Genomic DNA, 27,334 nt, shown 5'->3' with positions numbered 1-27,334 from the left:
TAGGTCGGAGTAGGATGGAGGCGGAGAGGTCAAGAAGAAGACTGCAGGTCAGGAAGGCGGTGCCGGGCTGGAGGGATTCGGCTGAGACAAGGTGGGGGGAGGGGGGATGAAGAAACTGGTGAAGTCCAAGTTCATCCCCTGTGGTTGGAGGGTTCCCAGTCGGAAGATAAGACGCTCCTCCTCCGACCGTCGCGTTGTTGTGGTTTGGCGGTGGATGAGTCCAATGACCTGCATATCCTCGGTGGAGTGGGAGGGGGAGTTGAAATGCTGTGCTACAGGGTGATTGGGTTGGTTCGTCCGGGTGGCCCAGAGGTGCTCTCTGAATCGCTCCGCAAGTAGGCGGCCTGTCTCCCCAATATAGAGGAGGCCACACCGGCTGCAGCGGATGCAGTAGATAATGTGGGTGGAGGTGCAGGTGAATCTGTGGCGGATATGGAAGTTTCCTTTGGGGCCTTGGAGAGAAGTGAGGGGGGAGGTGTGGGCGCAAGTGTTGCACCTCCTGCGGTTGCAAGGGAAGGTGCCGGGAGTGGAGGTTGGGTTGGTGGGGGGTATGGATCTGACAAGGGAGTCGCGGAGGGAGTGGTCTCTACGGAAAGCTGATAGAGGAGGGGAGGGAAATATATCCTTGGTGGTGGGGTCCGTTTGGAGGTGGCGGAAGTGACGGCGGATGATGCGCTGTACATGGAGATTGGTGGGGTGGTAGGTGAGGACCAGTGGGGTTCTGTCCTGGTGGCGGTTGGAGGGGCGGGGCTCAAGGGCGGAGGAGCGGGAAGTGGAGGAGATGCGGTGGAGGGCATCGTCGATCACGTCGGGGGGGAAATTGCGGTCCTTGAAGAAGGAGGCCGTCTGTGTTGTGCGTATTTTGAACTGGTCCTCCTGGGAGCAGATGCGGCGGAGACGAAGGAATTGGGAGAATGGGATGGCGTTTTTACAGGGGGCGGGGTGGGAGGAGGTGTAGTCCAGGTAGCTGTGGGAGTCGGTCGGTTTGTAGTAGATGTCCGTGTTGATTCGGTCGTCTGAGATAGAAACAGAAAGGTCTAGGAAGGGGAGGGAGGAGTCCGAGACTGTCCAGGTGAATTTGAGGTCGGGGTGGAAGGTGTTAGTGTAGTGGATGAACTGTTCAACCTCCTCGTGGGAGCACGAGGTAGCGCCGATACAGTCATCAATGTAGCGGAGGAAAAGATGGGGGGTGGGGCCAGTGTAGTTGCGGAAGATGGATTGTTCCACATACCCTACGAAGAGGCAGGCATAGCTGGGGCCCATGCGGGTGCCCATGGCTACTCCTTTTGTTTGGAGAAAGTGGGAGGATTGGAAAGAAAAGTTGTTCAGGGTGAGGACCAGTTCAGTCAGTCGAAGGAGGACGTCGGTGGAAGGGTACTGGGTGGTACGGCGGGAAAGGAAGAAGCGGAGTGCTTTGAGTCCTTCGTGATGGGGGATGGAGGTGTACAGGGACTGGATGTCCATGGTGAAGATGAGGCGTTGGGGACCGGGGAAGCGGAAATCCTGGAGGAGGTGGAGGGCGTGGGTGGTGTCACGGACGTAGGTGGGGAGTTCTTGGACTAATGGGGACAGGACCGTGTCGAGGTAGGAGGAGATGAGTTCGGTGGGGCAGGAGCAGGCTGAGACAATGGGTCGTCCGGGGCAGTCAGGTTTGTGGATTTTGGGCAGGAGGTAGAAGCGGGCGGTGCGGGGTTGTGGTACTATGAGGTTGGAGGCGGTGGATGGGAGGTCCCCTGAGGTGATGAGGTTATGGACGGTCTGGGAGATGATGGTTTGGTGGTGGGGGGTGGGGTCATGGTCAAGGGGGCAGTAGGAGGAGGTATCTGCGAGCTGGCGTTTGGCCTCAGCTGTTAAGGCAATCATTTATCCAATTAGCAAGTACACCCTGAATCTCATGTGACCTAACTTACTAATAAGTCTATCATGCAGAACCTTGGAGAAGGCTTTACTAAAGTCAGTTTACTTTTCATCATTAGCAAAGAGATAGGAGGGATTGTTGGCCGTACTATTAAGTGGGGCTTGCAAAAGTATAACCTGCTCACCTGATGCTCAGTCTGGCTTGCACCAAGGCCACTATAATCCTGACCTTATTACAGCCATAGACAGAACATGGACAGAACAGTTGAATTTCAAAAGTGAGAGGAGAGTGACTGCCCTTGATATTAAGGAAGTATTTGACCCAGTATATCATCAAGGAGCCCCAGCAAAAGGAGTCAATGGAAATCGGGGGAAATATACTCCACTGGTTGGAGATTAGAGTTGAAAAGTGTGGAGCTGAAAAAGCACAGCAGGTCAGGCAGCAAACGACAAGCAGGAGAATCGACGTTTCAGGTATAAGCCCTTCATTAGAAATGGGGGTGGGGGGCACTGAGAGATAAATAGGACGGTGGGGGTGAGGGAGAAGGTAGCTGGGAAAGCGATATGTAGATGGGGAGGTGACAGTGACAGGTCAGAGGGGAGAATAGGTGGGAAGGAAGATGGACAGGTAGGACAGTTCAGAAGGGCAGTGCTGAGCTGGAGGGTTGGATCTGGGATGAGATGGGGGAAGGGAGATGAGAAAACTGGTGAAGTCGAAGTTAATGCCATGTGGTTGGTGGGTCCCAAGGTGGAAGATGAGGCATTCTTCCTCCAGGCGTCGGGTGGCGAGGATTTGGCAGTGAAGGAGCTACATGTCTTTGGCAGAGTGGGAGGGGGAGTTGAAGAGACCAGCCACAGAGCGGTGGGATTGTTTGGTCCGTGTCTCAAGAGATATTCCTTGTAACGTTCCATGAGTTAGCATCCTGCCTCCCCAATGTAGAGAGCAACAGACACAGTAGATGAGGTTCTAGATATAGGTTTGCTCGCTGAGCTAGGTTAGTTTTCAGACAGTTCATCACCATACAAGGAAACATCATCAGTGAGCCTCCGGATGAAACACTGGTGGCATGGCCTGCTTTCTATTTATGTGTTTAGGTTTCCATTGGTTGGTGATCTCATTTCCTGTGGTGATGTCATTTCCTGTTCTTTTTCTCAGGGGATGGTAAATGGGGTCCAAGTCAACGTGTTTGCCATCCTTTTAGGAATTCTCGTGCATGTCTCTGTTTGGCTTGTCCTAGATTGGATGTGTTGTCCCAGTCGAAGTGGTATCCTTCCTCATCTGTATGTAAAGATACTAGTGAGAGTGGGTCATGCCTTTTTGTGGCTAGTTGATGTTCATGTATCCTGGTGGCTAGTTTTCTGCCTGTTTGTCACAGTTCTTGCAAGGTATTTTGTAAATGACATTAGTTTTGCTTGTTGTCTGTATTGGGTCTTTCAAGTTCATTAGCTGCTGTTTTAGTGTGTTGGTGGGTTTGTGGGCTACCATGATGCCAAGAGGTCTGAGTAGTCTGGCAGTCATTTCCGAGATGTCGTTGAAATACTGGAGCGGGTAGGGTTTCTGGACGTGTTTTGTCTGCTTGATGAGGTGTTTGGATGTGCAAGAAAACCTCTGCCAGATGTGGAAGGATCTCCTGGGGCCCAAGACAGAGGTGAGGGAGGGAGGTGTGGATGGCAGGGAAAAGTGCCGGGTGTAGAGGGTGGGTTGGTGGGGCACGAACCGAACAAGGGAGTCACAGATGGAATGGTCTCTGCGGAATGCTGATAGGGATGGGGTGGGAAATATATCTCTGGTGGTGGGGTCTGATTGTAGGTGTCAGAGGATAATGCACCGTATCCAGAGATTACTAAAGTGGGTGATGAGGACCACAGGGGTTCTATTCTTGTTGCGGTTGGAGGGGTGGGGTTCAAGGAAGTGGAGGAGACGCGCTGGAGAGCATTGTTGATCACGTGGATGGGGAAATTGCAGTCCTTGAAATAGGAGGCTATCCAGGATGTCCTGGAGTGGAATTGCTCCTCCTGGAAGCACTTATGGCAGAGACAGAGGAATTGGAAGTAAGGGATAGCATTTTTACAGAAGGGGGTGTGGGAGGAGGTGTAGTTCAGGTAGCTGTGGGAGTCAGTGGGTTTGAAACAGAAGTGTGTGTTGACTAATAGCCGGAGATGGAGAAGTCCAAGAAGGGGAGAGAGGGGTCCAAGATGGTCCAGTTGAAGTTGAGGTCAGGATGGAAGGTGTTTGTAAAGTTGATGAACTATTCGAACAGTTCATCAACCCTCTCCTCCAACCTATCACCATCACCCTTCCACCTGCATCAACCTATCACCTTCCCAGCTATCTTGGCCCTCACATTTATCTCTGAGCCCCTGTCCTCCCCCCACATTCCTGAAGGGCTTATGCCCGAAACATCGACCATCCTGCTCCTCAGATGCTGCCTGACCGGCTGTGCTTTTCCAGCACCACACTTTTCGACTCTGATCACCTGCATCTGCAGTACTCACTTTCTCCTAGTCCACTTGTTAGAGTCATATCTAGCATAATTAAAGTTCCTATGTGTAGTGTGCTAGGTCCCACGATCTTCAGCTGGTTCATTAATAACATTCTCTCGATTATACATTCAGAAATGGAGATATTTACTGATTATTGCACAATATTCAGCAGCAGCAACACCTCAGATAGCAGTTTGGATCCATATGCAACAAGATTTGACAACATCCATGGTGGAGTTGATAAATCGTAAGTAACATTTGTGCCACAATGTGACAGGCAATGGGAGTCTCCAATAGGAGAGAATTTAACCATCACCCTTTGCTCAATATACTGGGGATTGCAACTGACCAAAATTGAACTGGACAAGCAATATTAATGCAGCGGCTATAAATGCAGGTTAGAGGCAAGGAATTTTGCAACAAGTAAATTAACTCCATTCTCCCCAAATCCTATCCACTATTTACAAGAGACATGTCCAAAATGTAATGGAATATTCTCCACTTGATCCAGTAGTACTCAAAAAGTTTAAGACTACCACGCATAAGCAACCCACTAAACTGGCACCTTATTCATCATCTTCAACATTCACTCCCTTCAGAGGCTCAATGACAGTACTGTGTACCATCTACAACATACACTGCAATGACTCACCAAAGCTCCTTCAAAAACACCTTTCTAAGCCATGACTTCGACTACTTAAAGGGATCAGTGCAGCAGATACAGAGGAACACCACCAGCTGCAAGTACACAGCTGTGGGATTATATCATCGTTCTTTCACGGTCTTTAAATCAAATGCTGCAACTCCCTTCCCAAGAGCACTTGGATGGTCCTATGCTCCAAGCGTTGCATTAATTCAAGAAAGCAGCTAACCACTGCCTTCTCCAAAGGCAATTACGGATCAGCAATATATGCTGGGCTAGCAAGCGGCAAATGCAGCCACTGAACAAATTAAAGAAGTGTAGCATTCTGAGTAGTGTTCTAATTTTATCCATTGGTTGCTTCTTTACATTTCTATACTCAGAGTCAGAGACGTACAGAAACTGACCCTTCAATCCAACTCGCCCATGCCGACCAGATATCCCAACCCAATCTAGTCCCATCTGCCAGCACCTGGCCCATATCCCTCCAAACCCTTCCTATTCATATACCCATCCAAATGCCTCTTAAATGTTGCAATTGTACCAGCCTCCACCACTTCCTCTGGCAGCTCATTCCATACATGTACCACCCTCTGAGTGAAAACGTTGCCCCTTAGGTCTCTTTTATATCTTTCCCCTCTCATCCTAAACCTATGCCCTCTAGTTCTGGGCTCCCCCACCCCAGGGAAAACACTTGGTCTATTTACCCTATCCATGCCCCTCATGATTTTATAAACCTCTATAAGGTCACCCCTCAGCCTCTGACACTCCAAGGAAACAGCCTATTCAACTATCTCCTGATAGCTCAGATCCTCCAACCCTGGCAACATCATTGTAAATCTTTTCTGAACCTTGTCAAGTTTCACAACATCCTTCTGATAGGAGCGAGACCAGAATTGCAGGCAATATTCCAACAGTGGCCTATCCAATGTCCTGTACAGCCGCAACATGACCTCCCAACTCCTGTACTCCATACTCTGACCAATAAAGGAAAGCATACCAAACACCCTCTTCACTATCTTATCGATCTGCGACTCCACTTTCAAGGAGCTATGAACCTGCACTCCAAGGTCTCTTTGTTCAGCAACACTCCCTCGGACCTTACCATTAAGTGTCTAAGTCCTGCTAAAATTTGCTTTCGCAAAATGCAGCACCTCATATTTATCTAAATTGAACTCCATCTGCCACTTCTCAACCCATTGGCCCATCCGGTCAAGATCCCATTGTATTCGGAGGTAACCTTTTCTCGCTGTCCACTACACCTCCAATTTTGGTATAATCTGCAGACTTACTAACTGTACCTCTTATGCTCACATCCAAATCATTTATATAAAATGACGAAACGTAGTGGACCGAGCACCGATCCACGTGGCACTCCACTGGTCACAGATCTCCAGTCTCCACCACCACCCTCTAAATTTTCCACTTTTGAGCCAGTTCTGTATCCAAATGGCTAGTTCTCCCTGTATTCCATGAGATCCAGCCTTGCTAACCAGTCTCCCATGGGAACCTTGTCGAACACCTTACTGAAGTCCATATGGATCACATCTACCACTCTGCCCTCATCAATCCTCTTTGTTACTCCTTCAAAAAACTCATTCAAGTTTGTGAGACATGATTTCTCATGCAGAAACCCATGTTGACTATCCTGAATCAGTCCTTGCCTTTCCAAATACATGTACATCCTGTCCCTCAGGATTCCCTCCAACAACTTGCCCACCACCGACATCAGGCTCACTGGTCTATCCTAGCTTATCCTTAGCACCTTTCTTAAACAGTGGCACCTTGTTAGGCAACCTCCATTCTTCTGGCACCTCACCTGTGACTATTGATGATACAAATATCTCAGTAAGTGGCCCAGCAATCACTTCTCTAGCTTCCCACAGAGTTCTAGGGGACACCTGATCAGGTCTTGGGGATTTATCCACTTTTAAGCATTTCAAGACATCCAGCACTTCCTCCTTGTAAAATGGACATTTTTCAAGATGCCACCATCTACTTCCCTACATTCTATATCTTCCATGTCCTCTTCCAGAGTAAATGCTGATGCAAATTACTTGTTTAGTATCTTCCCCATCTCCTGCAGCTCCACACAAAGGTCTCCTTGCTAATCTTTGAGGGGCACCATTCTCTCCCTAGTTACCCTTATATCCTTAATATATTTGTAAAAGCCCTTTGGATTCTCCTTAATTCTATTTGCCAAAACTATCTCATTTCTCCTTTTTGCCCTCCTGATTTCCCTCTTAAGTATACTCCTACTGCCTTTATACTCTAAGGATTCACTCGATCTATCCTGTCTATACCTGACATAGGTTTCCTTCTTTTTCTTAACCAAAACCTCAATTTCTTTGGTCATCCAGCATTCCCTATACCTACCAACCTTTCCCTTTCACCCTAACAGGAATAGTGTCTCTGGATTCTCGTTATCTCATTTCTGAAGGCTTCCCATTTTCCAGCCGTCCCTTTACCTGTGAACATCTGCCCCAATCAGCTTTTGAAAGTTCTTGCCTAATACCATCAAAATTGGCCTTTCTCCAATTTAGAACTTCAACTTTTAGATCTGGTCTATCCTTTTCCATCATTATTTTAAATCTAATAGAATTATGGTCGCTGGTCCCAAAGTGCTCCCCCACTGACACCTCAGTCACCTGCCCTGCCTTATTTCCCAAGAGTAGGTCAAGTTTTGCACCTTCTCTAGTAGGTACATCCACATACTGGATCAGAAAATTTTCTTGTACACACTTAGCAAATTCCTTTCCATCTAAACCCTTAACACTATGGCAGTCCCAGTCTATGTCTGGAAAGTTAAAAATCCCCTACCATAACCACCCTATTATTCTTACAGATAACTGAGATCTCCTTACAAATTTGTTTCTCAATTTCCCTCTGAGTATTAGGGGGTTTGTAATACAATCCCAATGAGGTGATCATCCTTTTCTTATTTCTCAGTTCCACCCAAATAATCTTTCTGGATGTATTTCCGGGAATATCCTCCCTCAGTACAGCCGTAATACTATCTCTTAACAAAAATGCCACTCCCCTCCTCTCTTGCCTTCCTTTCTGTCCTTCCTGTAGCATTTGTATCCTGGAACATTAAGCTGCCAGTCTTGGCCATCCCTGATCCATTTTTCTGTAATTGCTATGACAACCAGGACCCATGTTCCTAACCATGCCCAGAGTTCACCTGCCTACCCTGTTAGGCCTTTTGCATTGAAATTAATGCAGTTTAATTTATCAGTCCGACCTTGTTCTCTGCTTTGTCCCTGCTTGCCCTGACTGATGACTCACTTTATGTTCTCAACTGTACCAGTCTCAGATTGATCTCTTTCCTCACTATTTCCCTAGGATTCCCCCCCCCCCCCCAACTTACTGGTTTAAATCCTCCCGAGCAGCTCTAGCAAATCTTCCTGCCAGTATATTAGTCCTCTTCCAATTTCGGTGCAATCCGTCCTTCTTGTACAGGTCACTTCTACCCCATAAGAGCATCCAAAGATCCAAAAATGTGAATCCTTCCCCCATACACTAGCTCCTCAGCCATGCATTCATCTGCTCTATCCTCCTATTCCTGCCCTCACTAGCACATAGCACCAGGAGTAATCCAGATATTACTACTCTTGAGGACCTCCTTTTTAAATTCCTGCCTAACTCTGTAATCTCCCTTCAGAATCTCAACCCTTTCCCTTCCTATGTCATTGGTTCCAATGTGAACAATGACCTCTTGCTGGCCCCTCTCCCCTGTGAGAACATTCTGCACCCTCTCTGAGACATCCTTGATCCTGGCACCAGGAAAGCAACACACCATTCTGATTTTTTGCTGCTGGCCACAGAAACGTATCTCTGTCCTTCTGACAAGAGACTCCCCAAACACAATTGATCGCTTGGAACCCGACATAACCCTCGCTGCATTAGAGCCAGTCTCAATAGCAGAAACTTGGCTGTTCGTGCTAAGTTCCCCTAAGAATCCATCACCCCCTACATTTTCCAAAACAGCATACCTGTTTGAAATGGGGACAGCCACCGAAGACTCCTGCACTAACTGCCTACTCTTTTACCTTTCCTGGAGTTAACCCATCTATGTGACTGTATCTGCAACTTTTCCCCCTTCCTATAACTGCCATTTATCACATCCCCTTGCTCTTGTAAATTCCTCATTGCTTTTAACTATCTCTACACCTTGAAAATAAATGTGTTAGTTTAAAACTCTCTTGATTCGGACTACAATAGATCTCCAAATAGCTTGCAGTTCATGCACCTGAACATTGAACGTATTATCTAAAGTTGTAAATATTTTCTGTCATGATAGAAAAGGGAATTTTTTCACACCGTTCGCAACCAAGCACTTCTTCTCAAAACAAGTCAACACCAGGCATAATGGCATATACTTACACACAGCAACAATTTTAGGCTTAAGGTGTAGTAAAGTTTTGACAAACATGCTAGCAAGTTGCCAGACTCTCCAAAGCTACCCAAGTCCGTAACCAATATGGCAAGATCATTTTAAAGTGCAGTAATATAGCCTCTGGACATCTTGTAGTGCAATGTGTAGTATCCCTGCATCTGAGCACAAGGCTCCAAGTTAAATTCCCAACCCAAGACCCAACCAAGGACATTGTCACAAAACCTTGGACATTGAGGGAACCATAAATACCATCGGCACAGACTCTAGATTAGCCATTATACATTCTGGATGATGATCCAAACCATAAGCATAACACTTGGATCACTGAAGATTCTTTCCATCACTGTTTCATTGTCAATTTCAGAGCTATGCAATTATAAAGAAAACTAATATACAAGATTTATATCAAAACATTTCAACAACCTGCCATTCATTTAAGAAAAGGCTCTTGAGAGAGGGGAAAAAGGGGTCGGTTGGAAATTTTTTTAACAATGCTTTATCAATCACAGTACTTGTTTTAAAAAATCAACTTTATTTTAAATTGCAGATATGATTCTGTACTTTGCTGGACAAATATTTGATGTCCACTTCTCACTGCTAAAATTGATACAAACCAACGGACAGAAAATCTCAATTAAAATGTAGAATTTAGCTTGCAAAAATTTACTGAAATGTTAATCTTAACTGCTCACAGTAGGGGTTTACCAGCCACTGCACACAATAAATAAGTCACATTAATATCAAGTGATGAGCACTGCACTTTCCTCTCTTCATGCTCTCCATTATGCATTAGTTCTTTTCTTAAAGGCAGTAGCTATTACAGTTATGACTTTAACAATACTTAATTAGCTGTGAAGCATTTTGAATTGTCCTGGAGGTTATGAACTGGACATTAAGTGATGAGATGGAGTTATTTAATGAAAAAGTTCATAGTAAAAGGATCCTCCAGCAAAGAGTGACTTTGGCATGCCAGAATTTCAAATTCAATTTGAGGACAAGAAATATGAGCCCTGTACACGTGCTCTAGTGTTAAACAAAAGTAATTACAGAGGCACGAGTACAGATAATGGACCTCGTGGACAGAAAAGTAGAACAGTTGATGAACAGTGACAGACATTTGATGAGACATTCAATTCCTCCCAACTAAAATAAATTCCAGAGAGGAGGAAAAATTATAAATGGGTGGGAAAAACATCCATAGCTAAGCAAACAAGTTAAATATAACCTAAGAGCAAAAGCTAAGGCATATTATATTGCAAAGGTCAGTGGCAAGCAAAAGGATTAGGAAACTTTTAAATGCTAACAAGGTGTTACTAAAAAGTAGTAAAAAGGTCAAAGGTTCAGTATATAAATGGATAGCAATAGCTTCTATAATATGAAAAAAAGGAAGCGATTAGCTAGAAAGAATGTTGGTTCCTTAGCGGATGTGATTAGGGAGTTAATACTGAAGAACACAAAAATGACAGAAACACTAAATCAATATCTTGCCTTGGTTTTCACAGCGAGGACATTGAAACAATGCAAATAGTAACAGGTAATGCAGAGATTATTGAAAAAGAGGAACTTTAAACAACTGGCACCAGTAGTGAAAATGAACTGAGCGAACTATTTGGATTAAAGGCAGATAAGTCCTGAAGGCCTAATAGCCTACATCTGAAGGTGTTAAAGGAAATGTCAGCAGAGATAGTAGATTGGTTTGAATACTCAAATTCCTTGGATTCTGGAAAGATTCCAGTAAATTTAATGCTCTTAAATCAAAAAGGGAAGCAGAAACTAAGAAACGTTAGACTAGTCTGTTTAACATCTGTGGGAAATATTGGAATCCATTATTAAGGAATTGGTAATGGGAAATTCAGAAAAGTTAGCCATGGTCAGAAGATTAAAAATGCAGCTTACAGTGTTATCTAAATGGAGAAAAACTTTAAAGTGCAGAGGGATCTGGGTGTATGAGTCACAGCAAGTTAAAATGCAGGTACAGCAGGCAAAAAGGAGGGCAAGTGAACAAGGCAGACACAGAGCAGCTGTTGCCTCTTGTAGAACAATCTAGATCAGGAGCTCATAGTTTTACGCTAAAAAGTGGCAAATTTTAGACAGAGGTGAGGAATTATCTCTCTTCAAGTGTCATGAATCTCTGGTGTAGAAGACACTAATAAATTTAAGGAGGAACTAAACAGATATTTAATTAGTGGTGGATTGAGGAGTTATGGAGAATGGGCAAGAGACTAAGACAAGATTGGCCATGATTATATTAGATGACAGAGCAGGATCGAGGGGCTGAATACTATCCTGCTCTTAGTTCTTATGTAAACCAGCATTTTCTCCAGGTTTAGATATTGCATTTATACACCCTATGACATTTTGATACCGATCCTGGTTTTATTAACTGCACTCTCAACGTGCCCTGCCTGCCAGAAGGTCTTGTTAACAGTTGTGTCCAGAATCTCACCATTATACTTTAAATTGGTGCGACCAGATGATTAAAAATACTTAATGATCTGACTGTTTGAAATATTCACAGCCTATTAGATAAATAAATGCAAAACCAGGGAATTACAAGGTGTGAATGATGGATGGAAACTGCCTGTAAATCTCAATGTGCCAGAACTAGCACACCCTTTTAAACTGGTAAATACCTGTGCTTGCTGAACTGGCTGAAATATTCACAATGCTACTTTATAAACAGCTCCTTATCTGAGTAAAGAATGCAAATATTAGCACTATTTGTCTTGTGCAGTATATGCTTCTGCTCATCCACATGACAAAGTGTGTTGTGGAATAGTTAGTGTCAGTATGCAACTTCAGAAAGATACATATCAAAAGCAAGCAAAAGTACTGAGATGATTGCCTGGAAGGACTGTATTAGAATATTTATCACCTATTCAATTAAATCTCAATAGCCTGGAGAAATCTTTGCAAGGAGTAGATTCTTTTTTGCTTCTTTGCAGAGCAGTTATTCAAATTTGATTCTTCCACCTCACACTTGGCCCCCAACCTGCCAAAAATATGTCAATTTGGGAATACAGTCTGTTCATATGTTGGCACCATGTCTAGACCAGACACAAATCTTGCCATTCAATCCTCTACATTTTAACAAATAAAAAAGGGTCAGAAGAAGTGTGATTTTTTTTTTAAAAAAACTGTTAAGTGATAGGAAACAAAGAACTGTTAATGGTTTTTTTGGGGGGCAGGAGGTGATTTAGATGTAAGGTTCCCCAGGAATCAGTCCTTGCTTTTCCTCACATATTAATAATCTAGGCCTTTGTGTATGCAGGACAACTTCCAAGATAGAAAATTTGGAAGCACTGCAAATCATAGGGAGGATAGTGTAAACTTCTAAAGGACATTGACAAGTTAGTGGAGTGGTACCAATTGATAGATGGCAGATAAAATTGAGACATCATCTTGTTGAACATTGATGCAAAGTTGAAGGGCTGAATGGCCTACTTCTGCTTCTCATTTGGACACACACTTGACTTCAACAGGAGTATTACATACAGTTTTAGGTCACACTCTTCAAGAAGGATATTATGCTTTGGAGAGTGCAACAAAGGCTTACAAGCATGGTTCCAAGGATGAGAAATTTCAGTTATGAAGGTAGATTGGAAAGTGAGATGGTTTCCTTGAGGAGGAAAAGGCAAAGAGGAGGTGTGATAGAAGTTAACAAAATCATGAAAAAGTCATGAAAAATGTTTTTAATTCATCCATGCGAATAAGGCATTCCCTGGCTAGGCCAGCATTTATTGCCCATCTTGCCCAGTTAAGCATCAACAATATTGCTGTGGGTCTAGAGTCACACATAGGCAAGAATGGCAATTTCCTTCCCTAAACGACATTAGTGAACCAGATGGGTTTTCCTGACAACTAATTCATGGTCATCATTAGACTCTTAATTCCATTTTTATTGGACTCAAATTATAGCGTCTGCTGTGGCAGGATTCGAACCCAGGTCCCAAGAACATTACCTGGGTACCTGGATTAACAGTCTAACAATAACACCATTAGACTATTGCCTCTTCATTATTGAGTACCAAGGTAGAAACTGTGCTTACTCATAGAAGGCGGAGATTGACAGGGCATACATTGAAGGAATTTGCAAAAGAAGCAAGTGCACTATGAGAAAACATTTTTCTACCACAGCTAGTAGTTTTGGAATACACTGCTTGAAAGTGACAGGACCAATCAAGGCATCCATAAATACAATGAGCAGGGTTATGGGAAAAGGATGAGAGGATGGCACACAGTCATAATGCTCATTCACACAGCTGGTGCAGATTACTAGGCTGAATGGTCCCAGTCTGCATTGTAACATTTCTGTGATTTTGTGAAATTAACAATCTAGACCAGCAGCCTGTTGTTTTTAAAGTGGTCTTGCAATCATCTGATTCAAGGATCAGTGATAGACTTTGACAGTTGCCTTTATTTAAATGTGCTTGTTAGTGAGAGTTACCACTTGCAGATAATGGAGGGTTGTCATAAGAGTCATAGAGATGTACTGCATGGAAAGTGACCCTTCAGTCCACTTCAGAATGTGTATTCAGTATGAGCAGGTAGAGAAAGTGTTAAGTTTTGAATTTTGTGAAACAATAGGTTCAGTTGAGCATGACTCATCAGATGAGAACTTCCATTTAACAATGGGATGCTGGAGGCTAGGGTAATGGGTTAACAAGGTGGAAAAGCATTCATTATGTAGAGTCATTTAACAATATTGAAAGCATTCAGTATGTAAGGTCAGTTTAACAAGGTGCGAAGTATTCATTATGTGAAGCCAGTTAAGGTTAAGAACATTCATTATATAACACCAGGTGGCTTAATCTCTACTATTTTGACACTCGCTGATTGTAACGGTCGCCCAATCGATATGTATGTTGCCTTATCTGGATGCTCCTCCCTGTAAAATGACTATATAATTCATTAAGAAACTACTGTTCAAGAGAGAAGACCAAGAACTCATGTCCCTGTGCACCTGGGTGATCTTTCTCCTTTCCTTCAGGGCCCAGAATAAAGGTGAAGGAGGTAAAACTATACTGTCTCTCTGAAGCGCTTTGCTTCGACTGGGGGGGGGGAAAAAAACAGGATGGCACAATTTGTCCACACTGACCAGATATCCTAGATAAATCCAGTCCCATTTGCCAGCATTTATCCCTCTAAACCCTTCTTACTCATAAGCCTATCCAGATGCCTTTTAAGTGTTGTAATTGTACCGCCTCCATCACTTCCTCTGGCAGCTCATTCCATGCACTCTTCACCCTCAGCTCCAGTGAAAATAGCCTCAGCCTATTCAGCCTCTACCTATAGCTCAAGTTCTCCAAACCTGGCAACATCCTTGTAAATGTTTTCTGAACCCTTTAAATTTCACAACATCCTTTCTCCAGCCTCTCCATCCTCTCTTGCACACCGTACTCCAAAAACAGCCTAACCAATGTCTTGTACAGCTGCAACATAACTTCGCAATTCCTATACTCAATGCACTGACCAATAAAGGCAGGCATACCAAATGCTGCCTTCACTATCCTATCTACCTGCAACTCTACTTTAAAGGAACTATGAGCCTGCACTCCAAGGTCCATTTGTTCAGCAATACTCTCCAGAACCTCACTAATCAAATGTACAAGTTCTGCCCAGATGTACCTTTCCAAAATGCAGCACATCACATTTAGCTAAATTAAATTCCAACTGCCACACCACAGCCCACTGGCCCATCTAATCAAGATTCCATTGTACTCTGATGTAACCTTCTTCACTGTTCAATACACCTCCAATTTTGGTGTCAGCTGCAATTTTACTAACTATACCTCCTATGTTCACAGTCAAAAAGTGTGGTGCTAGAAAAGCACAGCAGGTCAGGCAGCATCCAAGGAGTAAATAATTGACGTTTCGGACATAAGCCATTCATCAGGAATGTTTTGAGGGGGAGAAGAGCTGACATGAGGAGGGTAAAATACTATTGACATTATGATCAACAGTAAATTGAGATAAATCTCAAACTCAAAGTACTCAGACTTACTGAGTATTTCCAATACTATTTTGTTTTTATTTCAGATGCCCAATAGTTTGTTTAATTTAAACCCGAAACTCACCTGTCTGCTGGAAAACCAGAATTTTCTTTCATGAAAGGTGGAAAGGTACACAGCATATAACATTCCACTTGCAATTGCTGCCCAGCTGCCAAAGAAAATCTTTACCCATTGATGAACTGCAGCTGCAAGACATTAAAAAAACTTGCAAACAAATAGAAAACAAAGAAACTTCAGACGCAGTCTTTTAAGTTATTAAATACAGACTGAAACACAATAATTTGTGTGTATATATAAAGACAACTACTTGGAATTGTTTAAAACAACAGTATAAATTAATATGGTTAACTTTTACAATTAATGTCTCATTTCCCCCTTAAGGTCAAGGCCAAAATAGGTGCAATTTAGCTCAGAACAACAGATTCACTCATTGTTTCTGAGTTAATTTTATTTAACCTTAAGTTATAAATTAAAGTTATTGTCTAGTCCTACTTGACTGCTTATTTATAAAACCATAGCCTGTCTTTGTACAATTCTGTTCCATCAATGACTTGTGCGTAGAAGGACAATTAAATGTAATTATAATTTTAAATTATAAATAATTGTTCAAATAAAATCTCAACTAAGTTTGGACAGCCCCGATATGCAGTTAGGGATAATTGTTCTTCCAACATGCATTGATTTTGTCTTTTTCTTATATCAAAAGCTGGATTCCCAGAATTATTCTAAACATCAAACATAAATTGTTTTTCAGAAACAATGTCAATTTTAAATTGTTCAAATTTAAAACCACAGAAACTCAAAGTTGTCATGCAGCAGGGAGAGATTTAAATAATCAAACAGAGCTGGTTCACATGGAAAAAAGGTATATGGCCACTGTGAAACTGATAATGCACTTCAGTTTCCAGTCATTTTATATGTATCCCAAACTTACAAAATGACAAAAATCAATTCAGCAATACTTTTAATATGAGATATTTGCAACCTCTTTTGGGAAAATTTAAATTCTGTGACAAACATACCTTTATGAAAATTGGGAACACTATGAATACTGATAACACAACAGAGGGATGTAGGAAGAATGAAACATTACATTAAAGTATACTACTCCTATCTTTGGTCAGAGCTGTGTCAATTTTCTGAGACAAGGTTTTCAGCTGAACCTAAGTGAGCAGTTAGATAACATGGTGCTGGAAGTGGTACCACATTTATTTCAATTTGTTTTGGAAAAATAATCGAAACTAATGTTGCTTGGAATTGTATCTTTTGAGAAATTTTGCAAATCACATGCACTCAAGTGACTCTTGTTTGAGACCGGTCAGTTTGAGAAATTATACAGGGAGAAAGCGAGGACTGCAGGTCAGAGTCGAGAGTGTGGTGCTGGAAAAGTACAGCAGGTCAGGCAGCATCCGAGGAGCAGGAGAATTGATATTTCAGGCATGAGCCCTTCCTGGTTCGTCGATTCTCCTGCTCCTCAGATGCTGCCTGACCTGCTGTGCTTTTCCAGCACCACACTCTGGACTGAGAAATTACACAGGCAATCACATTCAACAGTAAAAGTAACAACAGCATGTCCTTAGACCTTTGGGATAATAAACACTTACAACAGTAGGAAATTACAAGCTTGGTCCAAAGGTTAGGTTTTTAAGGAGGGTCTTAACGGAAAGTGATAAGGAAGCGAAGTTTTAGTGTAATGTCTGAAAGCAAGGCCAGAAATGCTGAAGGGATTAAAGTTGGGCATGCTAAAAAAAAAACGAGAGGAACACAAACATCTTGGAGGGTTGTATGGCTATTTATTTCACAACTCCAACTGTCATTGAGAAAGTAAGAGTGAACTGGCTTCTTGAATACAACCAAGTGACTTTGCTAGATCATATCAGAAGACAGTTAAGAGTCAACCACATTGATCAGAGTCTGGGGATGTATGTAGGATATACTGTGTCAGGGTGATGTAGCGTAGGAAAGGATATCTATGACTGAATCTCCAGAGAAGATAATTGCATGAGATGAAATAAGTGGAGAACAGTGGAGGCAATCACATCCAACAGTAAAAGAACATCATCTTGTACTTTAGAGCACTTTTGGGATAATAAAACGTCTCAAGGTACAAATTATTTTTTTTAAAAAGCCCAATAGGTCCAACATATTCCCTCTGGGGTGAAATGAAGCAGCAACAAACCCAGAGAACCCTACATGTCTTGAAATATTCAGGACTGGATAAGACAGAACAGAAAGGCTTTTGAGCAAATCAACTGAGGCCTTAATGGAGTAAACAAAGTGCAGAGGTGAACTGAAGAAAGCAATTAGGAGAGCAAAGAGGGATATTAAAGAAATCCAGGCAGGTAAGATTAGGGAGAAAACCAAGATATTCTATAAGTATATCAAAGGGGAGGCAATGACCTAGACATACTGTCACTGGACCACTAATCAATGTTTAAGTCCCTATGGCAGAATTTAAATTCAATGAATATCTGGAATTAAGATTCTAATAACGACAATGAAATCATTGCCAATTGTTGGAAAAACCCAACTGGTTCACTTCAGTCCTTCAGGGAAGTAAATCTGCTTTGTTTACTTGGTCTGGCCTACATGTGACTACAGACCCAAATTAACGTGGTTGACTGTCAATTGCACCCTTAAACAGCAAGCCACTTAGTTCTAACAATCATTATAAAAATGTCTAAACAAAGAAACAAAACCAGATGGAACACCTGGGGAATTATGGACCAGATACTCTGATTGGTGGAAGGGAAAACTGAGAGAAAATGCTGAAGAATTAATTTCCACTTGAACAGGCATAGCTTTGTCAGAGGAAGAACATGCCAAATAGATTTGATTGAATTTTTTTTTGAGAAGGTTACCAGGTGTGTAGATGAGGTTAATGCAGTTGATGTACTTTATATGGATTTCAGCAAAGCCTTTGACACAGTTCCAATGGGAGACTGGTAAAGAAGGAAAAGGCATATTGTATTCAGTGTGAGAAAGAGGATGGTGGGAGAAGGTGGCTTGCATGACTGGAGATAGGTGTCTAAGTGAGCAGATGACACAAACATTGGCCAGGTAGTTGACAATGAGGAAGGAGGTCTTCGGTTGGATTGGTCAGATTAATAGCAGATGGATTTTAACACTAATAAGTGTGAGGTGTTGCATTTTAGGAGAAATAACAAGACAATGGATTACTCCATAAATGATGGGACACTGGGAAGTTCAGAGGAACAGATGAATCTTGGAGTGCTTGCTCATAAATCCCTGAAGGTGATAGGTCAGGTTAATAGGGTAGTTAAGAAAGCATACAGAATATTTACCTTTTTTAAGTTGTGGCATAAGTTACAAGAGCAGGGAAGTTATGTTGGAACAGTACAGAAGTTAGGTTAGTCCACAGCTGGAGTACTGTGTGCTGTTCTGGTCACCATGCTATAGTAAAGGATAGAAGTGCACTGGAGATTCACTGGGATGTTGTCTGGAATTGAGCAGTTTCACTATAAAGAAAGGCTGGATAAGGTCAGATTGTGTTATTGTTACAGTAGAGAAGGTTGAAAGGCTGAGAGAGATGGACAAGGTGGATAGAAATCAAATGTTCCCCTTGGTTGAAGGATCAATAAGAAGGAGGGAATAATTTTAAAGTGAAAGAGCAGGAGGTTTAGGGAGGGATTTGAGGAAACACTTGAGTGGGTGGGATCTAGAATACACAGCCTAGGAGGGTAGTTGAGTCAGAAAACCTCAACCTTTTAAAAGTACTTGGATGAGCTCTTGAAATACCACAACATTCAAGGCTATGGAAAGTGGGCTAATGTAGATTTAACTAATAGTTTTGTCAATATAGACTCAACATGCCAAATGGCTTTTTCTGTACCATATGATTCTATGAAGATTATGGAGAAGTGATGCTATCAAAGGCATTTGGGATACTTACCTTTATTCACTGAGGTACGTAGTTTAAAAGCAGAGACATTATATTGGAGCTGTATAAAATGTGGGTTAAGCCACTGCTTGAGTATTGTGTGCAGATCTAGAACCTACATTTTGGAAGGGATTTGATTGCATTGAGAAGGTGCAAAGGAGATTTCCCCAGGATTTTGCCTGGGGTTGAGAGTTTCTGTTACAAAGTGAGATTGGATAGAGTGGGATTATTGGGTGTGCTAAGTCTTAAACTGGTTTCTTGTGATGACAATTCAGTTCTATTCTTCCCAATTATTTCTCATTCAATGCAATAACACCTGCATTGTTTACACCTGTGTCTAAGTGGAATAAAACTGAGAATAAATTACTTGGAGCAATTGCTACTGACAACAATTGTTAACTATTAACTATGGCAATCTTTAGGCAGAAATTTTTAAAAGGTTGCATGTAAAAGTTAGAATACAGAATCCCATGGAATAGTGATTATGCTTCTAAACTTTTGAAATCTCACCATAACTCCAAAGTAAATAATTTCAAAAAAAGTTAAATTAACTAGAAAGTTAGTATTGGTGGTGATGATTATGAAATTCTTACTGACATAACTGATCCAATACACTGTCCTTTCTAGAAATGTGCTATTCCTACTCGGACTAACCTATAAATGTTTCCAGACCCACAACAATTTGGTTGACTCTCAATGGCCTCTGAAATAGTCCAGCAAGCAACTTATTAGCATTAATAAACCAGTACTACTTTCTCAAGGCAGTTAGTGTAGTGCAATAAATGAATCATACAATCTACCTAGATATTGGTGATCCTATCAATGTTGTTTCTTCAGCATCTGAAAATGTGTTACTGGAAAAGCCCAGCAGGTCAGGCAGCATCCAAGGAGCAGGAGAATCGACGTTTTGGGCATGAGCGCTTCTTCAGGAACCTGAAGAAGGGCTCATGCCCGAAACGTCGATTCTCCTGCTCCTTGGATGCTGCCTGACCTGCTGCACTTTTCCAGCAACACACTTTCAGCTCTGATTTCCAGCATCTGTAGTCCTCACTTTCTCCTCGAAGGTTTCTTCAGCATCCCCAAGGTTAAACTTTCCACCATTTTTGGCTATGCCTTTAGCTATTACACTCATTAAATAAACTTGGTTTGAACGCTGGTCTTGTCAGTGACACACGCAGCCTACAAATGAATAAAATTATTTTAAAATTTCAAATGCTCACATTTGCTCTTTGCATCCTTGCTTCCTACACCGACTATTCTGTCTTTCAATGTTGTTTCTTCTGTGTGCCCCTCCTCTTTTTCTTCCTCCGTGGAAATGATTTCATCGGAACAGATTTGTTCACTCTCATCCTTTGGAACAGACTCTGCATCTGCTCCTTCTGTCTTGGTCTCCTCTTGAATGGTAGGTTCTTCTAAACATTTCTGTGTTCTCTTTCTCAATTCTGTCATTTCACCTACAGAGTAAAATCTTCAATGATATTGAAAACATCATTGGAACAGTAGAACACTCTAAATTCACTTAGCAAAAAACTAAAAATTACCATTATTCACCACTGGCAACTCAGGCATAAAAGTGACTGAACAAAGCAATTCCTCTTCAACAGGTACACAGTCAAACAATTTCATCAGACAAACAAATGTAGTTTTTAAAAATACTAGATATTGTGGATTCCATCCTGCAATATCTGTCAGATGTAATTTTTAACTTCTGGAATGAATTTGCACTAAAATTTAAACAATAATATTACCACTACTCCCTCAGAATATTTACTGCCCCAATAAAATGGGTTAGTACAGCACAGCAAATATAAAGTCTAATATTAAAGCAATAATTCATATTTTACAACTGATACACATTTTGTTGAGGCATAAAAACTTCACAGGAAATATAGTCCAACTGATCCAAATAAGACATTACAGCTAGTAAGGGACGTTAAAGACTTCACGAGTCAGGAATGTTTGCAGTCAAAGTCACTTCTGGATTTTGGGTTTTTTCTGATTATAGACTGATTTAAGGTATATAAGCTAGAGGCAGGTATATGGAGTTAATCACAGAACAGGCATGATCCCACTGAATAGCAGAACAGGCTCAAGAGCCTGAATGGCATACTCCTGGTTTTATGTTCCTAATCCTTTGATTCCATGTTCCTTTGTTAGAATACTGAACCTCAAATGTGTGAACCAGAAGTCAGTGTAGAAATACATAAATTTGGAGTTCAAAGAATACGATGCACAGTGCACACAAGCTCCTTTAACAATTACTATAAGTATTTATGATTTGGAGTGCTTCCAATTAAACTTGATGGACTATAACCTGGTAGTGTGATTTTTAAGTATTTAGTAAGTATGAAACTGGAAAACTGTTCTATCAAATTGCATTGCTTCATTATCCTTGACAACCTTCTGGCCTTGGTGGCCACTCATAGGTATACGTAGTGTCACTCAGGCACGTTTTATCTTGTTGAAAATTTGACATTCTCTGACTTGTTTGCAGGTTAATTACATCTTTAACATTGTGCTCTGGGCAGACAGAATACACCAGTGTTTCTGCTGCAGTAGCTTTATCATGTGGGCATCAGGTTTGTTGTGTTAGCAGCACTAAAGCTCAGCCTACTGATCAGTCATTGAGAGGCATGCTGCCACTGTGAAAGTCAATCTCTACTGTAATGCCAAGAATAGTCATATGTGTTTGCTGTTTGTTTGGTAGCTATTGGTGCTGCTGGGTGGGCTGCCAGTCTTAGGCTCAAACTGCTTGCATCATTTAAATAATTGGTGAGTCTGTAGATCTTTGTGTTTTCAGACTTCAGATGTCCGGACTGGGGAGCTTCTAGTGAATGAGATTTAAGGAAAACACATTTTAATGTTAACGCAAAAAGCAATAATCCTGATGATGGAAAGGATATTAGGCTTTACTAGAGAATGACTAAGGAATTGATGAAAAATTAAGTAGCAAGAAAGATTGCAAAAGCTGATATATGGATGTGTGAAAGAAAGAGATTGGAAAAATTCAACAAGTCCCTTACAGGCATAGAAAAGAAAAATTATAGTAGGAAATAGCAGAGACATTAAACAACTACATTTTAATCTGTCTTCATGACAATTAATGGACAAGGAGGAGACTCCGTAGAAATATAGTGCCTTCTAAATCCAAGGGCACAGCGAATGATCCAAGGGATCATTGAAAATTTAATCTAATTACTGAACCAATCTTGCTCAGTACAGAAGACAAAAATTAAATACAAGCATACTTATTTATTAAACTGCAATGCACACCAGAAATATGTAATACATGTAATTTACACTTAACTGCACAAATTTACTTCTCCAACTGACAGACAAGAAGTAAAACTAAATCAATTTATTTAAGGTGGTATTGTGGCTCAGTGGTTAGTACTGCTGTCTCAGTGCCAGAGACCTGAGTTTAAGTCCACACTTGGGCAATTATGTGTGGGTTTCCTCCCACATTCCAAAGTTGCGCAGGTTAAGTGGACTGGCCATACTAAATAACCCGCAGTGTCAAGGGATGTGCAGACCATGTGGCTTAACCATTAGAAATGCAGAGTTACAGGGACAGAGTAAGGGGTTGGGCTTGGATGGGTGCTCTTCTGAGGATCAGTGTGGGCTTGATAGGTCAAATGGCCTGCTTCCACACTGTAGGAATTCTACTTCTCTATTCACCAGTGCTTTATGTGCTTAGAATACTTCTATAGAATAAAAAGATCTACTCAGACAAGTAAATCTAAAATAAATGCAAATGTACCTCTGAAATTGTTTCCAGTCAAAATTTCGGAATCCAAGGTTGCAAGAAAGATAATGTGATGCATCAGGGTGCAAAAGAGAGTTCTGGATCAAATGCTTCAGATTGTAGTCGGCGAAGAAGTAAATTGTGAAAGTATAAGAAAACGTACATTGGTCAGGGAAAGAAAGAAGGATTCCCAGACAAAGAAATTATTTTCTCTAACAAGCTTGAAGTAGAGGCCTCCAAAATAAATGATTGTATATTTTTGTGACAATGAATGATGCATTTGGAAGGATGAATGAAGTAATCTAAACGTTACAATCCTAAAGAAGCTGCAGGAATAGAGACACCAAGAACTCTTGAAAAAAGGCAGTTCAGGCCAATAAGAAAACACAGCTTAAGGTAATCAGCAAAATAATTGGTGGTGGGGGGTGGAATCAGATTTTCTTTTCATTACAATAATTCATTATGATCTAGAATGAGTGCCTGCAAGGTTCATAGAAACAATACTTAATTTTAAAACTGGATAAATATCTAAACAATGTAAAGCTGCAATATTATGGTGAATGAACAGCAGAATGGATCAAAGCCTTTCAAATAGCCGACACAACATGGTTGGGCTAAAAGGTCTCCTTTAAAGCTGCATTCTACCATTGCTGAGTACTCAAAGTACAACAATCAAATCATTGGCTCAAGGGTGTATGGACGAAATGAGCAATATGAGGCCCAACAGTTAGAAGAATATACTCATATGTTGTGGTTCTGTTCGCCGAGCTGGGAATTTGTATTGCAGACATTTTGTTCCCTGTCTAGGTGATATCTTCAGTGCTTGGGAGCCTCCTGTGAAGCGCTTCGGTGATCTTTCCTCCAGCATTTGTAATGGTTTGAATCTGCCGCTTCCAGTTGTCAGTTCCAGCTGTCCGTTGCAGTGGTCGGTATATTGGGTCCAGGTCGATGTGCTTATTGATTGAATATGTGGATGAGTGCCATGCCTCCAGGAATTCCCTGGCTGTTCTGTTTGGCTTGTCCTATAATAGTAGTGTTGTCCCAGTCGAATTCATGTTGCTTGTCATCTGCGTGTGTGGCTACTAAGGATAGCTGGTCGTGTCGTTTCGTGGCTAGTTGGTGTTCATGGATGTGGATCATTAGCTGTCTTACTGTTTGTCCTATGCAGTGTTTTGTGCAGTCCTTGCATGGACATACAGAACAGACAACAGGACGTTGAACCTATCAACAAAGACAGCATTCTCAAACTACTGGACCTGTGGTGGCTGTTGGTTTGTGTGCTGTTATGAGTCCTAGTGGTCGCAGTAGTCTGGCTGTCAGTTCGGAAATGCTCTTGATGTATGGTAGTGTGGCTAGTCCTTTGGGTTGTGGCATGTCCTCGTTCCGTTGTCTTTCCCTTAGGCATCTGTTGATGAAATTGCACTGGTATCCGTTTTTGACGAATACATTGTATAGGTGTTCCTCTTCCTCTTTTGCAGTTCTGGTGTACTGCAGTGTGTGTTGTGGCCCTTTTGAATAGTGTCTTAATGCAACTTCGTTTGTGTGTGTTGGGGTGGTTGCTTTCGTATTCAGGACTTGGTCTGTGTGTGTGGCTTTCCTGTGTACCTTAGTGGTGAATTCTCCGTTCGGTGTTCTCTGCACCATCACGTCTAGGAATGGGAGTTGGTTGTCCTTTTCTTCCTCTCTAGTGAATCGGATTCCTGTGAGTGTGGCGTTGATGATCTGGTGTGTGTTCTCTATTTCTGTGTTTTTAATTATTACAAAGGTGTCGTCAACATATCTGACCCAGAGTTTGGGTTGAATTTGTGATAAGACTGTTTGTTCTAATCTTTGCATTACCGCTTCTGCTATGAGCCCAGAGATGGGTGAGCCCATGGGTGTGCCGTTGATTTGTTCATATATTTGGTTGTTGAATGTGAAGTGTGTTGTGAGGCACAGGTCCAGTAGTTTGAGTATGCCGTCTTTGTTGATAGGTTCAACGTCCTGTTGTCTGTTCTGTATGTCCATGCAAGGACTGCACAAAACGCTACATAGGACAAACAGGAAGACAGCTAACGATCCGCATCCATGAACACCAACTAGCCACGAATCGATACGACCAGCTATCCTTAGTAGCCACACACGCAGATGACAAGCAACATGAATTCGACTGGGACAACACTACTATTATAGGACAAGCCAAACAGAGAACAGCCAGGGAATTCCTAGAGGCATGGCACTCATCCACAGATTCAATCAATAAGCACATCGACCTGGACCCAATATACCGGCCACTGCAACGGACAGCTGGAACTGACAACCGGAAGCGGCAGATTCAAACCACTACAAATGCCGGAGGAAAGATCACAAAAGCGCTTCACAGGAGGCTCCCAAGCACTGAGGATGTCACCTAGACAGGGGACGAAACGTCTGCAACACAAATTCCCAGCTTGGCGAACAGAACTACAACAACGAGCACCCGAGCTACAAATCTTTTCACAAACTTTCAATGTACTCTATCTTCACAATTCAGACTAAGAATTTAAATAATTTGGTTGTTCTCAAATACTAAGACTTTCTGGGAAGACTAAAAAAGATGAAACAAATGAATGGGCCGTTATTTTGGCTAATTTTGGAGCTACAGGTGTAGGATTGGAAAAATTTTGTAAAATCAGATTAAGAAGCAGGAATTCATGTATAATAATCTGGTTAATTATCTCCCACCCAAGTACTGGAAAAAAGCAAGGAAAGGAAGATTAGTGTCTGAAACCAAATTGGAAGAATTTCAACCTGATTAACAGATCTTAGGATTCCAGAAGTGAACTAAACTAATTGGTTCTATGTCAAAAGTTCGTACAGTACTTATTTTTAATTCATTCATGGGTGTGGATATTCCTGGTTTGGCCAACTTTATTGCATATCCTTAACATACATTTTCTAATCAGTAGATAGAAGAAGCTTTTGTCACAGGGACTGAAGGCAACAGCTTCTCTCACACCAGCCTTTCCAAGGTACTGTCAGCAACTTATTTGACAAGAAGATGTTACAACCGAGCTCAATAATGGTCCTATCTGCAGTATACACCTATACTTTCCAGCAAGTATCACTCAGTGATAACCAGAAGTGAAAGCCATTGCTGACCATCCCTCTCTAGCTCAGCGATACTGAGGCCAATTACAAAGTCCCAGATTTGATCAGATAACTCAAATTTCTGCAAAGCTTAATACTATAATGGTACAGTCCTTTCCTATTTGCACAGGATGATCCCATCCAAAATGTGAATTTTTTTCAATAGTGATTAATCTTTTGACCATTTTTTAAAAAAAATCACCTTTTTTGTTTCAACTGATCCCTGTACTTTTTGTTTTTTCACCTATCAGCAAAACATCCATGAACCTACCCACATGTCAATCGTGTAGTTCAAACCAAAAAGAGCCACTGCTAATTTTGATCTATAATGTTCTGAATTTTAACTAATCCTCACATAATACATTTAAGCAGTCGATCGCACAACGCACTTCCACAATCCATGCTTCCAGAGCTCAGATGTATTTAGACCAAGGCAGGAAGAGAAATGTCTGTCTTCCTGTTTAAAAGCTTCTGGTTCAGTTTACGGATGTAATTTGCAACTATGGAAACCCGACCGCGAGTGTAACCAATTCGGCAATGAAAAAGAGAATAAAATGCATTTCAAATCTTATTTCGGTCATTCAGTTTTTGCAAGATACATTCATGAAGATAGATACAAACCTGATACATTCATAGCCCGAGCCAGCGAGCATGCGCGGGACGCCTGTGTATGTGTATATGAGTGTGTGCGCGCGCGCTGCTTGGACAGTTGCAGCTTTGCAGATAAACAACAAAGCAGCAGTGGCTGCAAAAAAGCAACAGCAAGCATTTATAGTCATACAACCATTTGCAATCTTATGATGCTAACATTACTGATAATCAAAGGACCTATGAACCCGTCTTCCCAGCCAGAATTCCCCGCGCGGGTGCTGCAAGTAATTGTGTCCGTCGTGTTTAAAACATGGTTCCCAGGCATCAACAAATGGCTCTTTTCACTTGGAAGTTTCAGTCTTGTTATAATCTTTTACTTCCTCTTTTGAATTCATTGATAGATTCACTGAAACATGTGATCGCAGTCTGTTTACCTACCGTAGTTGATAGTGAAGGCCAATGAAAAGAAAAACATGTTAGAAGCGGGCAGGGCTTGAGAATTCAGTTCAGTTTGTTATGATCGGAGTTTGAGAGTTGCGAACAAGTCAGACCCCAGACTGAAATCTGGTTGGTAGTTTTTTTTTAATTCTCCTTG

At 41.8% G+C, this 27,334-nt stretch overlaps 1 protein-coding gene across 2 annotated transcripts in view; it reads right to left on the bottom strand.

Moving 5' to 3' along the window:
* LOC122548984 (putative C-mannosyltransferase DPY19L4) overlaps positions 1-26,945 on the bottom strand; it is a 100,544-nt gene extending 73,599 nt beyond the window's left edge. The window contains exons 1-3 of one of the 2 annotated variants that reach the window (XM_043688044.2): positions 26,770-26,945; positions 20,516-20,763; positions 15,458-15,579 (exon numbers count right to left, since the gene is read on the bottom strand). In XM_043688044.2, coding sequence (XP_043543979.2) covers positions 15,458-15,579; positions 20,516-20,763; positions 26,770-26,927 — 528 coding nt within the window. In that variant the 5' untranslated portion in view covers positions 26,928-26,945. The remainder of the gene's footprint in view (positions 1-15,457; positions 15,580-20,515; positions 20,764-26,769) is intronic. The other variant, XM_043688045.2, reaches the window with a different exon arrangement.
* Positions 26,946-27,334: the final 389 nt, after the last annotated feature.

This window comes from Chiloscyllium plagiosum, unplaced genomic scaffold, assembly GCF_037043375.1.
Source record: "Chiloscyllium plagiosum isolate Xiang-an unplaced genomic scaffold, Cpla_swu_hap1 HiC_scaffold_4, whole genome shotgun sequence".
Taxonomy (NCBI): domain Eukaryota; kingdom Metazoa; phylum Chordata; class Chondrichthyes; order Orectolobiformes; family Hemiscylliidae; genus Chiloscyllium; species Chiloscyllium plagiosum.
The sequence above is the reverse complement of the archived record's forward strand: the minus strand, read 5'-3'. Positions and strand labels throughout refer to the sequence as shown.